The sequence below is a fragment of the Neovison vison genome, chromosome 6, assembly GCF_020171115.1.
Source record: "Neovison vison isolate M4711 chromosome 6, ASM_NN_V1, whole genome shotgun sequence".
Lineage (NCBI taxonomy): Eukaryota > Metazoa > Chordata > Mammalia > Carnivora > Mustelidae > Neogale > Neogale vison.
In genome coordinates, this window is record NC_058096.1 from 161,645,655 (window position 1) to 161,660,688 (window position 15,034).

The window sequence follows — 15,034 nt, forward strand, 5'->3', positions numbered from 1 at the left end:
GCACGTAGATACACTGAGAGGATGTTTTTAGAAGCTTTCATAACCATTTGGCAGAGGAATTTTATGTCTATTTAATTCAACAAAAAATAGTATTTATGTTTGGAATATCTTTATTTTAGGTTCATATATTTTTTTTAAGATTTTATTTACTTGGCAGAAAGAGAGCTTGCAAGCATGAGAAGGGGGAAGGGCAGAGGGGGAGGGAGAACAGACTCCCTGCTGAACCAGGAGCCTTATGTGGGACTCCATCCCCAGGATCCTGAGATCATGACTTTAGCCCAAGGCAGATGCTTAACCAATTGAGCCACCCAGACATCCCTATTTTAGCTTTATATTAATTGATTTTTACTGTATTTTGCTAAAGTAGTTGTCTGCCAATACTAGAAAACAATTTTTAATGCTCTACAGTTCAAGAAGTTGAAATAAACAATTAAGAGATAAAAACCTGTTCATTAAAAGATCCTCCAAGAGGGGGTGCCTGGGTGGCTCAGAAGCCCCTGCCTTCAGCTCAGGTCATGGTCCCAGAGTCCTGGGATCGAGCTCTGCATTGGGATCTCTGCTCAGCAGGGAGCCTGCTTCCTCCTCCTCTCTCTCTCTGCCTGCCAATCTGCCTACTTGTAATCTCTGTCTGTCAAATAAATAAATAAGTAAAATCTTAAAAAAAAAAAAAGATCCTCCAAGAGGAGAAAGCCACAAAATGAGAGAAAATGTTTGCAACACATTATGAAAGGTTTATATAAAAAAGAAACCCTACATTATATAAATAATTCAAATCAATAAGAAAAGGGGAAATGTTAGTGCCTATTTAAAATGTAGTAAGTGCTCAACCAGACAAATGAATATCACAACTAAGTCATCCCAGGCTAGTCACCAGATGGGCAAATAGGTGAAAGTCTCCCAAGACCCAAAGGCTGGTAAGGATGCTGAACAATGGGAACTCTCAGGCAAGAGAGTAAAGTGGTCAGAATACTCTGGAAAACTCTCTGGCAGCATCCACTAACACTGAAGACACACCTACCCCATGAGCCACAATTCCATGCCCCAGAACCCACAAAAATAAGTTCACATGTGAACTAAATGACCTGGGTGAGCACAATCACAGTGGTATGGCTTGTGGTGGCTACCAAATGAAAACAAGCCAAAGGTCCACCAACACATTGGAAAAGTAAATGGTGCTGTCTTCACACTTAGTAAACATCAGTGACGACAACAGACCACAGCTTAGTCAACAGCGTGGATGAATCTCGAAGACAAGTTCAGCACCCTAGTCTCATCAAGGTCCCATGGGATCTGCAGGACACTCTAGGCACAGACTGTCCAATAAATTCACTCACATTGTGATGCTGGAGTCATTCCCCTCCATGGAGCCAGCCTCCGCTTGGTACCCAGATATCATGGGGGTCAGGAAGTGGTCCCTGAAGGAGTCTTGGGGCAAGAGGAGCCTTGTGAGGTCAGGGAACAATTCAGAGCCTGGCATGAAGCCATCAGGTCAAGAGTGGGGAGGCCAGGTCAGCCCATGGCTGGGGACAGAGATTTCTTCTCCTGGGAGAACCCCCAAAGGGCTGGGTGGAGGTGGGATACAGAAGCCTGTGACCCCCAGGTATACAACAACAGTGGAGTGAGGCCATCTAGGGGAACCAGATCAGGTCTCTGTCGAGGCCCACCCGCAGTCTGTTCAGTCTCAACTAAATATGTCAGCTCTCATGACTGCCATGGGCTATAGGCCAGGGAACACAGCAAGACTGCAGGGCAGCGACCGGCGGCTCTTGTCAGTGGGCCCAGGCTACACAGCTGTCTTAGAGCATTCTCCCTGCCTCACCCTCCACCCCCACAACCCCCCCAGGACTGCTCCGGGGCAAGGGAGCAGGACTTCCAAGTGGACCTGCCCTGGTTTCCAAGCTGCATGCCCCAAAGAGCCAGAAGCTCCTGTCACAAGCTGTAGCAAAGCCCACAAGGTCCCCATAAGGGTTATGTCCAGTCACAAGATTCGCCCCTCAGGGAAGCCGGCCTGCGTGCCTGCATTCATGACAGCCCTCCCGGCGTGGTGTGCCAATCCGGGGTCACTTTCACCACAAGCATTATCTCCTGGCACAGCATCTCGATCAGATTTCCAGGTTAACTTTCTCGATAAGTCAGAGTGGAGATGCTGTCAGCTCCCGGAACTCAGGGGAAAGATGTGAATGCGTCTTTGAAAGGGAGGCGCACAAATGGGGTGGCTGTGCTCCCAGGGTTGGCGGGCAGCTTACCTTTTCCGCAGGCCTGCACCAAGCCGTACCACTCCCCACAGCTGTTACACAGCAGGGTGAAGGCGGTTTCACGGTGGCCCATCACGTGGCCTGGGGCGCACACGTACAGCAGCTCATCCCCCATCTCCAGGCCCGTGCGGCCCTGCAGGATGGTGTGTGGGAACGAAGGCGGGTCTCCACACGGCTTCTCTGAGGACAAGGAGTCACAGTCAGCTTTCCCAAACCATGCAGAACTTTGGCAGCCTGGGAGAAAACCAGGTTAAAAACCACTCTCCTGGGGCACCTGGGTGGCTCAGTGGGTTAAAGTCTGTTTGGGGCTCAGATCATGATCCCAGGGTGCTGGGATCGAGCCCCGCATCAGGCTCTCTGCTCAGCCGGGAGCCTGCTTTCCCCGTCCCCCACCCCCCCACCCCTGCCTCTGCCTGCTTGTGATCTCTGTCTGTCAAAGAAATACATAAATAAATAATCTTTAAAAAAAAAAATCCAAAACCACTCTCCCCTTCCCTGGGGGCTGCTTGTACCCTGAGCTGGGATCACAGGGGCTGTTTCTCCTTCACTCTTGGTGTCCCCAGAGCCTGGACAAACGCCGGGTCCAAATGAGGCACTCAGAAAACACTTGCTGAGCGAGTAAGTGAGCCACAAGTGCTAGGACTTTGTGCTGTCAAACTGCCAGGCAGCACGACCCTCCCATGCCTCCTTGAAGGGAGGACTCAGAAACATGTGCCTAACAGCAAGGCCTTACTTACATAAGTGAGCAGGTACTCTTTGCTAAAAAGCTAAGAGGCTAAGAACTATCAAGCGCAGCAGAAGGTGCCTCTCCCTTCCCCCACCCTCATCTCTGATGCTGACACTGTTACAGGGTTAGTCTATACAAATAATAGACATAGGTATTGATACACACTGATGTACATACAGGCTTAGGTAGGTCTAGATAGGTATAGCTCTTCTTTTTATCTTTTAAAATATTTTATCTATTATTTGAGAGAGAGAGACAAAGAGAGAGAGAGAGGAGAGAGAGAAAGCACAGAGGCAGAGGGGGAGGGAGAAGCAGACTCCGCCCTGAGCAGGGAGCCCAGGGCAGGACTTGATCCCACAACCCTGAGATCATGACCTGAGCTGAAGGCAGACGCTTAACCAAACTAAGCCACTCGGGCACCCTTAGATAGGTGTAGTTCTCTGTGTGTGTGTGGTTTTAACATAAATAAGATTATATCATATGTATTACTGATATCCTCTTTTAAAATATTTATTTATTTACTTATTTACTTATTTATCACAGAGAGAGAGAGAGAGAGATTGAGCACAAGCAGGAAGAGGCAGAGGGGTAAGCAGTCTCCCTGCTGAGCAGAGAGCCTGATGCGGTACTCAATCCAGAACTCTGGGATCATGACCTGAACAGAAGGCAGTGGCTTAACCAACTGAGCCACACAGGCATCCCTGATACCTGCTTTTTAAAAAAACCTATTTTTTATTAAAAGAGCATTTTTAGATCCACAGCACAACCGAGTGGGAAGTACAGAGAGTTCCTATGTACCCCATCCCTATACAGGCACAGTCTGCCCTATTAGCAACATCACACACCAGAGGGACCCGTCTGTCACAATCTAGGAGCCTACACTGACACCCCGTTATAACCCCAAGTCTGCAGTTTACATTCGGGTTCACTCTGTAGGTGAGTCCCATGCTTGGATCTGAAGATGGAGAAGAGCCCCCACCAGGGCTGTGCCCTCAAGCTGGCCCGGAGAGTCACTTTTGGTGTATGGGCCCCAGGTTTCCTTTTAACCCCCCTGTTCTGGTTCTCCTGTGAGAATGTTTTGACTGGTATGTATTTTTTTACTGGAAATGAGCCTTCTAGGAATGAATGTAGACTTATTTGTGTTAAAATTTTTAAGCAGATTGCTTAAAAAATATCCAGGACTTCAGCCAGCAAGGGAGTCCCTCAGGTGAGGAGGGGAGAACCAAGCTTTCCTGTTTCCGCAGCGATGGGAGCCACGGGGTCTAGCTCATGCGAGAGACCCTTGGAGTCAGAAGTCTGTGGGGCAGACCCAGACACAGAGCTGTCACGTGGAGTAACACTTTCACTACTAGCTGAGGGAAGAGGCTGAGGGTCAGGGAGCTGTGGCCTGGGCCAAAGGTCAAACTTCCAGCCTCAAGGTGCACTTGGTGCTCCTGCCGTGGTCAGAAGCACTCCTTACTGTATCCTCTCAGAAAGAATAAATTCCATTCAAAGTATAAATATCTTAGTGGCAAAGCTTCAAATTTCCCACCAATAAGTTCAATGTTAGCTGTAGGTTTTTTGTAGATGTTCTTTAGGCAGTTGAAGAAGTTTTCCTCTGTTTCTAGTTTGCTAAGTTTTATCATGAATGGGTATTGCTGTTTCCAAATGTTTTTCTGTATCTATCAATATGATTACATGCTTTTTCTTTAGCCTGTTGATGTCATGGGTTCCATTAATTGGTTTTTAAATGTTGCTCCAGCCTTGCACACCTGGGATAAATCCCACTTGGTTCCGGTGTATAATTTTTTTTCTATATTGCTAGGTTAAAATTGCTAATGTTTTGTTGAGGATTTTTACATTTATGTTTATTAGTTATTGGTCTGTAGTTTTACTTTCTTGTAATGACTTTGTCTCATTTTGATATGAGGATAAATGCTGGCCTCATAGAATGTGTTAGGAAGTTTCTAACTTCTGGAAGAAATTGTTTTAACAACTGGTATAATTTCTTCCTTAAATGTTTGGTAGAATCTCTAGGGAACTTATCTGGGTCTGTTGCTCTCTGTTTGGCAAGGTTATTAATTATTGATTGAATTTCTGTCCTTACATGTTGGGCTAGAAACTAGAAGTCTGTTTTTCTCCCCTAATGTTCTAGAGCTGTTTCTAAATAAGTACTATAAATTACCTCAATATTTTGAAAGGCTATACTATAGCACATTATTTGGTCATTACATAGACATTTTGTTGATTCCACGTTTTCACTATTTATTACAATCAATGCTACAAAATGAACTTCTCATATGTACATTTCGGTACATACTTTTTAGGATAACCTTCTTGAAGTAGAATTGCTGCATCCAAGTGATGTGGTGATGCTTCTTTTTTTTTTTTTCCCAAAAAAGAAAATAATTTTTAATTTGAATTTCTTCTTCTGGTTTTATGTTGGAAGAGAGAGCCTTTCACCTAAGAAACACATTGTTTAAAAAAAGAAAATATGCTAAGAAAAGATGAAAATAGAAATCAGAATTCGTGCTGTAAGCCACCCTGATTGGCCTGTCAGCTTGTAATTTTAGTAGCACTTTCTCAAAGAGCATCATTGCTATTCATGTTCTTCAACACAAGAGATTCTGAATGAAAAAATGGTGTGGTTGCATTTCAGGGAAGTTGGCACAGAGTGCTGTATTTAACCCAAACCATCTTGACTGTGCAGCCCAGGAGATGAGTGTTTGCTTCATCTATGGAGCAAGCAGGGGCAGGCAGCCATCTGAAAGCTGCCACAAATCCAAGGGGTACCCCCCACTGAGGAGAGAGGCATCATCACTCAGTCTGAGCAGGGCATCCTGAAAGGAATGGACCAAAGTCTCCGTTGCGTGATGCTGGCCTGAATTCCAGCTAGCACCTGAGAGGCAACAGCTTCCATGTCTCTCTCCACCATCCTCAGCTGGCTAGGACTCATGCTGGACATCCCAATTTTCTCCCCTCTTACCAGGACCTAATTCTGGGAAACTGGAGGCTCTTTGTCAAACAGCATCAAGGGACCGGTAAATACTCTATCTGTGGGACACAACACTAACTCCTTAGGAGGAAAACCTGAGAGCAGAGTAACTGTTCTGAGAGCAGATAAAAGGGAAATTCAGGCCAAATTCACGCCCTAGCAGACTCATGGGATTTTCCTTCCTTTCAGTTAATTTCCAGGATGGCTCTGGCTAGAAACTGACTCGGGAAACCCACAACCATACTCCTGAGAGTCTGTGTACACATACCACGTATTTCTGAATGTCCCACCAGTGCTCAGGACAGGAAACACACTGCTTCTAGGTGGTGTGATTTCAAAAACTTCAGGACAACAGTTCTATGTGTTAACACAGCCAAGGGCATGCCAAAAACACCACTCAAGTCCAGGCGCAACTTGAATTAGTTCCTTTCATTAACCTTCCCATCTTAGACCTCACAGAGGGCTCTGAAAACCAGCGGGCTACAGACCTAGATCCTATTCTCTTCAGGGAAACTTGGATCTGCACAGCCTTCACTGCTTCTTCTCAGTTATTCCGCAGGTAGAGATGGTGGTTTGTGAATTTCTTAGACCTGAAAGCTGGGTTTCAGCAATTTCAATGGAAAGAGCAATTTCTGTCATTTTCCCTTCCCTTTTTCTCCAAGAAAAGAGATGTTACGAGAGTTCTTATCTGTAAAATAGTATTAATAAAGGACTCATTTGCCAATCAATCCCAGCTTCTGATAACCAGTTTCCACAGAATTTAGAACTCCTATGAAAGTTAATGCTTTTCTTTTGAGAAATTTTAAGTCCACAGACCCTCATAATTCTTTGCAAAACCAAGATGCAGACATTCTGACACAAATGCTTGACCTTTCCTTCTTCCTTTTGGTGTTATCTAAGCTACGTGAAAAAGATAACTTTCATGCCCATCCGCACAGTTCCCTCCCACCCTAGTCACCCCGGCACTGCTTTCCCTGTTCTGTCCAATTTTATTGTTAGTTCCCTGGTCTCCGTATCAGTGATCCTCAAACTTGAATGTGATCAGATTCACCCACAGGCTTGTACCCCCCTCCCCACACCCCTCACAGAGACTGCTGTATTTTTGAGTTTCTAACTCAATAGCAGGTCATAGTTCGGGCCCAAGAATCTGCATTTATAAGTTCCCAGGTGATGTTAATACTACTGGACCAGGGACCTTTCTTGGAGAGCTAGTGTCATAGATAAAAACCTACCCTCAAAAACGGGCAAAACTAATATACGGTGATGGGAATCAGAACAGAGATTGCCTTGGCTCTGCTGGGATGAGGAGGGGCAGAGGATCTTTGGAAAAGAGCTGCAGGGAACTTTCTGGGGTAAGGGAAATGTTCCGTACCTTGACTGGGTGTTGATTACACAGATGTGTAACTTTGTCAAAACTCATCAAACTTAAGATCTGTGCATTTTGCTGATATAAATTATGCCTCCATGAAATAATTTAAAAAATATCTCCCCTCCAGAAAATCTGCAATTTATTCAGCGAGAGGTATAAATGGGTGAAAATTATTCACAATCTCTCCCAAGGGGAACTGCATTTGACAAGGATCCATGCCTTCAGGCAGTGGTTTCCAACTTGCAGACTTTCTACGTATGGTAGAAAGTACAGTAAGTGTGTGGGCAAGTTCATACGCAGTTAAATTCTGTGTCAATCAACAAATTTAAATCAATTACTGTCACATGGAATCTACATGATACTAGTTCCTGAGTTTCCCCTCATAAAAAAATAATTTTTAAACATTCTAGAACAAAATGATATAATGTCCGGCATTTGCTTTAAAATATCTCAATGGGAGAAAATCACTGGGACAAACAGATAAAATCAAGTCGGCAAAGTACTGACTACTGAAGCTGGGTGATGGGCCCATGGGGATTTGTGAAACTATTCTTGCTGCTTTTGTGTTGGTTTGAAGATTTTCTTGGTAAAATGTTTTTAAATTATCCATATCAATACTTCTCACATAAGCCAGAAAACTCGAAAAACTCACTGGGAAAAGAATACCACAGGAAAAATAAAAAGTCTCCTTGAATTTCACCAATGATAACCCTTGTTAATGTGGGTTTTGTTTTCAGTTTTGCACATATATACACGCACTTACACAGTATTTTGCCACACGATGACGTAATTGCTTTGTTTTGTAGCTTGAGAATTTAACATTATATTTTTCCCCATCAACAAATATTTGTATTATTCATTGTTCTTTTTTAAGGATTTTTTTCTGTTTGTTTTTAAATTTATTTTTTATTTATTTTCAGCATAACAGTATTCATTATTTTTGCACCACACCCAGTGCTCCATGCAATCCGCGCCCTCTATAATACCCACCACCTGGTACCCCAACCTCCCACCCCCCGCCACTTCAAAACACTTAGATTGTTTTTCAGAGTCCATAGTCTCTCATGGTTCACCTCCCCTTCCAATTTCCCTCAACTCCCTTCTCCTCTCCATCTCCCCATGTCCTCCATGCTATTTGTTATGCTCCACAAATAAGTGAAACTATATGATAATTGACTCTCTCTGCTTGACTTATTTCACTCAGCATAATCTCTTCCAGTCCCGACCATGTTGCGACAAAAGTTGGGTATTTGTCCTTTTTTTTTTTTTCCAATTTATTTATTTTCAGAAAAACAGTATTCATTATTTTTCACCACACCCAGTGCTCCATGCAAGCCGTGCCCTCTATAATACCCACCACCTGGCACCCCAACCTCCCACCCCCCCGCCACTTCAAACCCCTCAGACTGTTTTTCAGAGTCCATAGTCTCTCATGGTTCACCTCCCCTTCCAATTTACCCAAATTCCCTACTCCTCTCTAACGCCCCTTGTCCTCCATGCTATTTGTTATGCTCCACAAATAAGTGAAACCATATGATAATTGACTCTCTCTGCTTGACTTATTTCACTCAGCATAATCTCTTCCAGTCCCGTCCATATTGCTACAAAAGTTGGGTATTCATCCTTTCTGATGGAGGCATAATACTCCATAGTGTATATGGACCACATCTTCCTTATCCATTCATCCGTTAAAGGGCATCTTGGTTCTTTCCATAGTTTGGCGACCGTGGCCATTGCTGCTATAAACATTGGGGTACAGATGGCCCTTCTTTTCACGACATCTGTATCTTTGGGATAAATACCCAGGAGTGCAATTGCAGGGTCGTAGGGAAGGATTTTGTTTATTTGTCAGAGAGAGAGAGGCAGGCAGGGGGAGAAGTGGGCTCCTTGCTCAGCAGGGAGCCTGATGCAGGACTCCACCCCAGAACCCTGGGATCATGACCTGAGCTGAAGGCACACGCTCAACTGACTGAGCCATCCAAGTGCCCCTGTTGTTTTTTAGAGAGGGAGAGAGGGGTGGGAAGGGATGGGCAGAGGGAGAGGGAGAGAAGGAATCTTTTTTTTAATTTTATTTTTCATTTTTATTATTATGTTTAGTCAGCCAACATATAGTACATCATTGGTTTTTTTTTCCCAGAGTCCAGTGTCTCTCATGGTTTGTTTCCCTCTCTTATTACTTCGCATTCAGTTTTCCTTCCTTTCCCCTGTGGTCCAGAGAATCTTAAGCAGGCTCCATGCCCAGCACATAACCCTGAGATCATGACCTGAGCTGAAATCAAGAGTCAGACGTTTAACTGAGTGAATCACCCAGGTATTTGTATTATTTGAATTTACTTATAAATGACTATATATTATTCCACTTTTAAGGCTCTACCATAATGGACTTCCCTATTGTTAGACATTAACTTTGTTTCCAATTTTCTCTAAGTAATGAACGTCTTGGTGTCATACTTCTGTACTTAACCCATGCTAATTTTCCTTAGAATAAAATACTCAAAGTAGAATTGATGGGTGAAAGGGCATTTGTATTTTTAAAGCTTCTGATGGGTTGTTCCAATTTGAATATGAGGGTTTAAGAGTCTATACCCCTCAGTGGTATATAAACTTGCCTGTTTCTCCTCAGTACACTGGGGACAACCATCTTTATAAACTTTGACAACCTCATGAACCTGAAAAGGTGATTTCTTATACTAAAATGCAGTATCTTTGAATTGGTAAAAAAGAGTTGAATATTTATCGACCAGTTGTATTTCTTAAAAGTAGTTCTCTATTATGGTCTTCACCCTATCAATCTACAAGAGATCTCCATATATCAGTATACAATAATGCATTGTCTTAACTTCCCAAATTCTTTTTTTTTTAATTTTATTTATTTATTTGTTAGAGAGAGAGAACGTGAGCACAGGCAGACAAAGTGGTAGGCAGAGGCAGAGGGAGAAGCAGGCTCCTCGCCGAGCAAGGAGCCTGATGTGGGACTCGATCCCAGGACGCTGGGCTCATGACCTGAGCCGAAGGCAGCCGCCCAACTGAGCCACCCAGGCATCCCTAACTTCCCAAATTCTTTTTTTTTTTTTAATTTTTAAAAAAATTTTATTTATTTATTTGAGAGAGAGACAGAGTGAGAGAGCATGAGAGGGGAGGTCAGAGGGAGAAGCAGACTCCCCATGGAGCTGGGAGCCTGATGTGGGACTCGATCCCAGGACTCCAGGATCATGACCTGAGCTGAAGGCAGTTGCCTAACCAACTGAGCCACCCAGGCGTCCCCCTAACTTCCCAAATTCTTAAGCTATCACTTCGTACTATCAATCCACCTATCCTTCTCCCACTGACTGGAAGTCTCACGACCCACTTCGCTATAAACTTATACTTAGGGGTACCTGTGTGGCTCAGTTGGTTGAGTGGTTACCTTCGGCTCAGGTCCTGGTCCCGAGACCCTGGGATGGAGCACAGCCTCTAGTTCCCTGCTCAGCGGGGAGCCTGCCTCTCCCTCTCCTTCTGCCTGCCACGCCCCCTACTTGTGCTTTTTCTCCTGTCAAATGAATAAGTGAAATCTACAAAAATAAAATAAATAAATAAACTTAGGCACATTAAGTCCATTTTGGTGTTTCCAGGCTTTTGCATTTGTTTACATATGTTTCTTTACAGTGTCAAATGATTGTTTACCATAGTTTTAAATGTATTTTGGTATCTGAGCCTTTCTTATTATTTGAGGAGTGGCAAGAAGTTAGTAAAACTGAAGCATAAAGTACAAGGGAGATAGGTAGGCACGAGTTTATGGAAGGCCTTTGTAAGCCAGGGAGGAAGTCTGGAATTGTCCAGTGGAGAAGGGGGGGGGGAACAACTAAAAATAGGAAATAACACAGTCCCCTTGGCATTTTAGAAGGAGAACTGTTGCAGGGTAGAGAACAGATTGAGGAAATACCCTGGAATCCTAAAGGCCAGTTAGGAGGCCATTTGAGATGTCCAGGAGAGGACAGCCCCTGAGGTGAGGTGCAGATGGCAAGAACCAGGTGGGTATGGGGGATATTGAGAAGGAAGGATTTGCAGAACTTATAATTGAAAAGTTGTGGGAGTAAAAGAGAGGGTGGGACGAGGGAGGGGATAAGCAAGTTAAGGGACTGATGCAGGACTGGTGGAGCTTGAGGCTCTAAGAGAAGCATCCATAAGCAGCTGTGTTTTTGGAATCCTGGGCTTAGTGGGGAGACCAAGGCTTAAGATAAAGATTTGAGATTAGGGACACCTAGGTGGCTCAGTTGGTTGGGCAACTGCCTTCAGCTCAGGTCATGGTCCCAGGCTCCCGGGATCCAGCCCCACATCAGGCTCCCCCTGTTCTGTGGGGAACCTGCTTTTCTCTCTTCCCCTGCCTGCCACTCCCCCTGCTTGTGCTCTCTCTCTCTCTCTGTCAAATAAATAAGTAAAATCTTTATAGAAAAAAAAGATTTGGGATTAATGAACTTTTTTTTTAAGATTTTATGTATTTATTTGAGACAACGAGAGCATAGCAGGGGGAGTGGCAGAGGGAGAAGCAGGCTCCCCACTGAACAGAGAACCTGACATGGGACTCGATCCCAGCATCATGGGATCATGACTTGAGCTGAAGGTAGACACCCATCCGACTGAGCCTACCAGATGCCCCAAATTAATGAGCATTTAGATGAAAACTGAAGCCACTGAAATGCTGAGTTAAGGGAGATGAGGGCTCAGGTGAGAACCCAGGAGGTGAGCGGAAAATGAAGAGTTCACACAAGTCATCACTGCAGCCAGACAAATATGAAGAAAAGCCCAAGGAAGTCAAGGGAAAACATGTTTCAAGGATCAAGGCATAATCAAGTCCTTAAGGCTGCAGAAACAGCAAGCAAAATGCAGACTGAGAAGCAGCCGCTGCAGTTATCCATAGCAAAGCTACCACAAACCTTGGTGAGAACAGTTTCACTTCCTTGATTGGAGAGAAGACAGAAAGCAGTGGAAGGAGAGATAATGGAGAAATGGGAAGTGAGATCATAGAGATCATGTATGGAATGTAGAGGAAGTTTAGGACCAGGAAGGGGAGGAGAGAGATGGAAATATACCCAAAGGGACATGGAGTAGCTGCTCAATGAGCATGAATTATTTTCTAAACGGTTTTGAACAGTTTCATTTGCTCTGACTCCCTAAAGGGATTCCCTCTCTTTTGAAATGTTGACACCTTTTGCTTTCCTTGTAATTCTTCCCTGCTCGATTATTCTTCCAACGGACCAGTGGCATGCTGAATACTAACAACAGGCTCTTGGTTGGGGGATGGTCCTATTGAAGGAAGGGGGAGGGGACTGTCTTTATGTAGATAGTTAACCATGCCTGATGCAACATACAGCAGACAAGGTCTTAGTGCAAGTGACACATAGTTCTCAATAAATTGTTACTCTAAAAAGAGACTGGTTATTACAGATGAGCAGAAAGGTGCATGTATGAGGATGTTCAATCATGGTATTACTTATTATAACAAAGCCAAAGAACTACCAAAATGTCTAATGACAAGAGAATGTTTAATTTACATAAGTTCATACAATGGGTTGTCACAATAGCCATTAAAAAACATCCTTTGGAGCATATTCAGTGTCATGGGAAGATATATATTACTGAATGCCAATTTGGTGAACTAAAAAGGCAGGGTAAGCAGGTCTGATGCTTAAGTACTTATCTTGGGGTGGACTGTGTATAAACGACTTTAATTTTCTTTAGATTTTTGACTACAATGACAACCTATTCATGTTTATAATTAAAGAATGTATTAAAAATGTAACATGGAGCTTATGACACTTCTCTCATAAGGTTTTTACCAGAATTAAATGCCCATTATGTGCCTGGGGCTTAATGGGAAATAAGTAAAGATGAGTTCCATTTCCCAAGCAAACAGTTAGAGACTGATGGTCTTTGGAATCATTCGTCAAGTGATGATGGTAATTGAATATCCAGCTCCCTTTAACCAAGCACACGATGGCTGAACAGGAACTAAATGCCATCCGTGGCCATGAAGAAGGGCAAAACAAAATATTTCATAAGAAAATCAGAACATATATAGGCCTATGTTTCCCACTGTTGATATGGTAGCAGCGTTCAGAACCGAGGCTGGGTTCAAGGTGAGAACAAGCCAGCAGAGTTGGAACACAGAGGGATTGCTGAGGGATACAAACTCTTGGGGTTAGGCTTTGGCCAGTGAGAGTAGCAAATAACCAGTCTAAGTGCAGATGGTTATACCACAGGAAGTACTGGAAGGATTCCCCTGCCCCGCCCTGGGCATGGGCTGCATTTCTGGATTTGTCCGATTGTCTGGGCCTCTGTGGTGAGCAAGGTAAAGCCCAGAGCTTTACCCATGCAGAGCTATTCTGCCGTTCACACAAACTCCCATTTTTGTAAAGAGAGTTTCTGGGGAGAATTTTCTTTTAATTCAAGCCTGTACTGATAATAGCTAGGATGACCATATAACTCATTGTCCATATTAAAGCTCTTATAAAAACAAGACGGAACAGTGGGACAACAAGGGTAAACACAAACTGTCCCAGGCAAACTGTCAGGCAGGGCCACCTCCCAGCTGGCACAGCAGTCCCCAGGGAAGATGAGTTGTTCATGGGTAAAAAGAAGAATGCCTCAGAGAACAAGATCCTTTAGTGTCTTGGTTTGACTCCTTGCTCCCCTACCTGCTAGCTGTGTGACTTTGACAAGGTACTTAACCTTGCCGTACCTCACTTTCCTCACTTGTAAAATAACGATATAATTGTTATTTCTAATTGTTATTTTAACGGTTATAATTTCTGTAGGGTTGATGTGAGTGTTAAACAAGTGAACACAGGGAACACAGTGGGTGCCATAGCAGGTGCCAGCTCTTAGTATTCTCTTCCTGAAGTAAAAAATTGGAAACACATGCCAAGTCCAGATTAGAGCTGCCGCCTCAGGGTCAACAGAAGGGGTGGAGATGGATGCATCAGGTTTGACTGGCTCTCAGGACCTGCTGCACAAGAGCTTGGAAGAGCAGGGACAAGAAGTGTTTGGGTGAGAGCTCCCACAGGTAACTTCCAGGAGCTGTGTGACCAAAGACAATGCCCCAAACCTCTCTGTTCTTCAGTTGCATCATCTGAATAACAAGAACAATAATACCCTCTCCACAATATTGCTTGGGAAATTAAATGAGGTACTATATACAGGAAAGCTCTGGAAAGAAAGAATTTTGGAAACCTAAAGCATTTTTTGTTTTATTAAATACTATTTCTATAAAGAAAACCTGCCAGTTTTAAGTGTACAGCTTAGTAGTTTTTGGTAAATATATACAATTTTGTAACCACCTCCACAATTAAGGTATAGAATAGCTGTCCTACTGAACTATTTCCTCCTTGCTCCTGGCCTTGGATGCCCTCCCACGCCCCAGCCCAAGCAACCACTGTTCTACTTTCTGTCACTGGTAGTTTTGCCTTTTCTGGAATTTCATTAAAATGTTATAATATAATATATAACATTTTATGTTTGGCTTTTTAGGTTAGCATAATATTATTCGTGCATGTTCTAATAGGTTCAGTCCTCTCTGTTTTTTTTTTTTTGAAGATTTTATTCATTCATTTGAGAGAGGAGTGCAAGCAAGAGAGAGAGTATGAGCAGCAGGGAGGGGCAGAGGGAGAGGGAGAAGCAGGTTCCCCTGCTGAGCAAGGGGCCCAATGCAGGCTCCATCCTGGGACTCCGAG

The 15,034-nt window shown here is 43.8% G+C and overlaps 1 protein-coding gene across 1 annotated transcript in view; it reads right to left on the reverse strand.

Moving 5' to 3' along the window:
* The window catches only part of SUSD5 (sushi domain containing 5), a 61,969-nt gene that overhangs the window by 24,298 nt on the left and 22,637 nt on the right, over nucleotides 1-15,034 (reverse strand). The window contains exon 4 of the mRNA XM_044254846.1: nucleotides 2,247-2,435. Coding sequence (XP_044110781.1) covers nucleotides 2,247-2,435 — 189 coding nt within the window. The remainder of the gene's footprint in view (nucleotides 1-2,246; nucleotides 2,436-15,034) is intronic.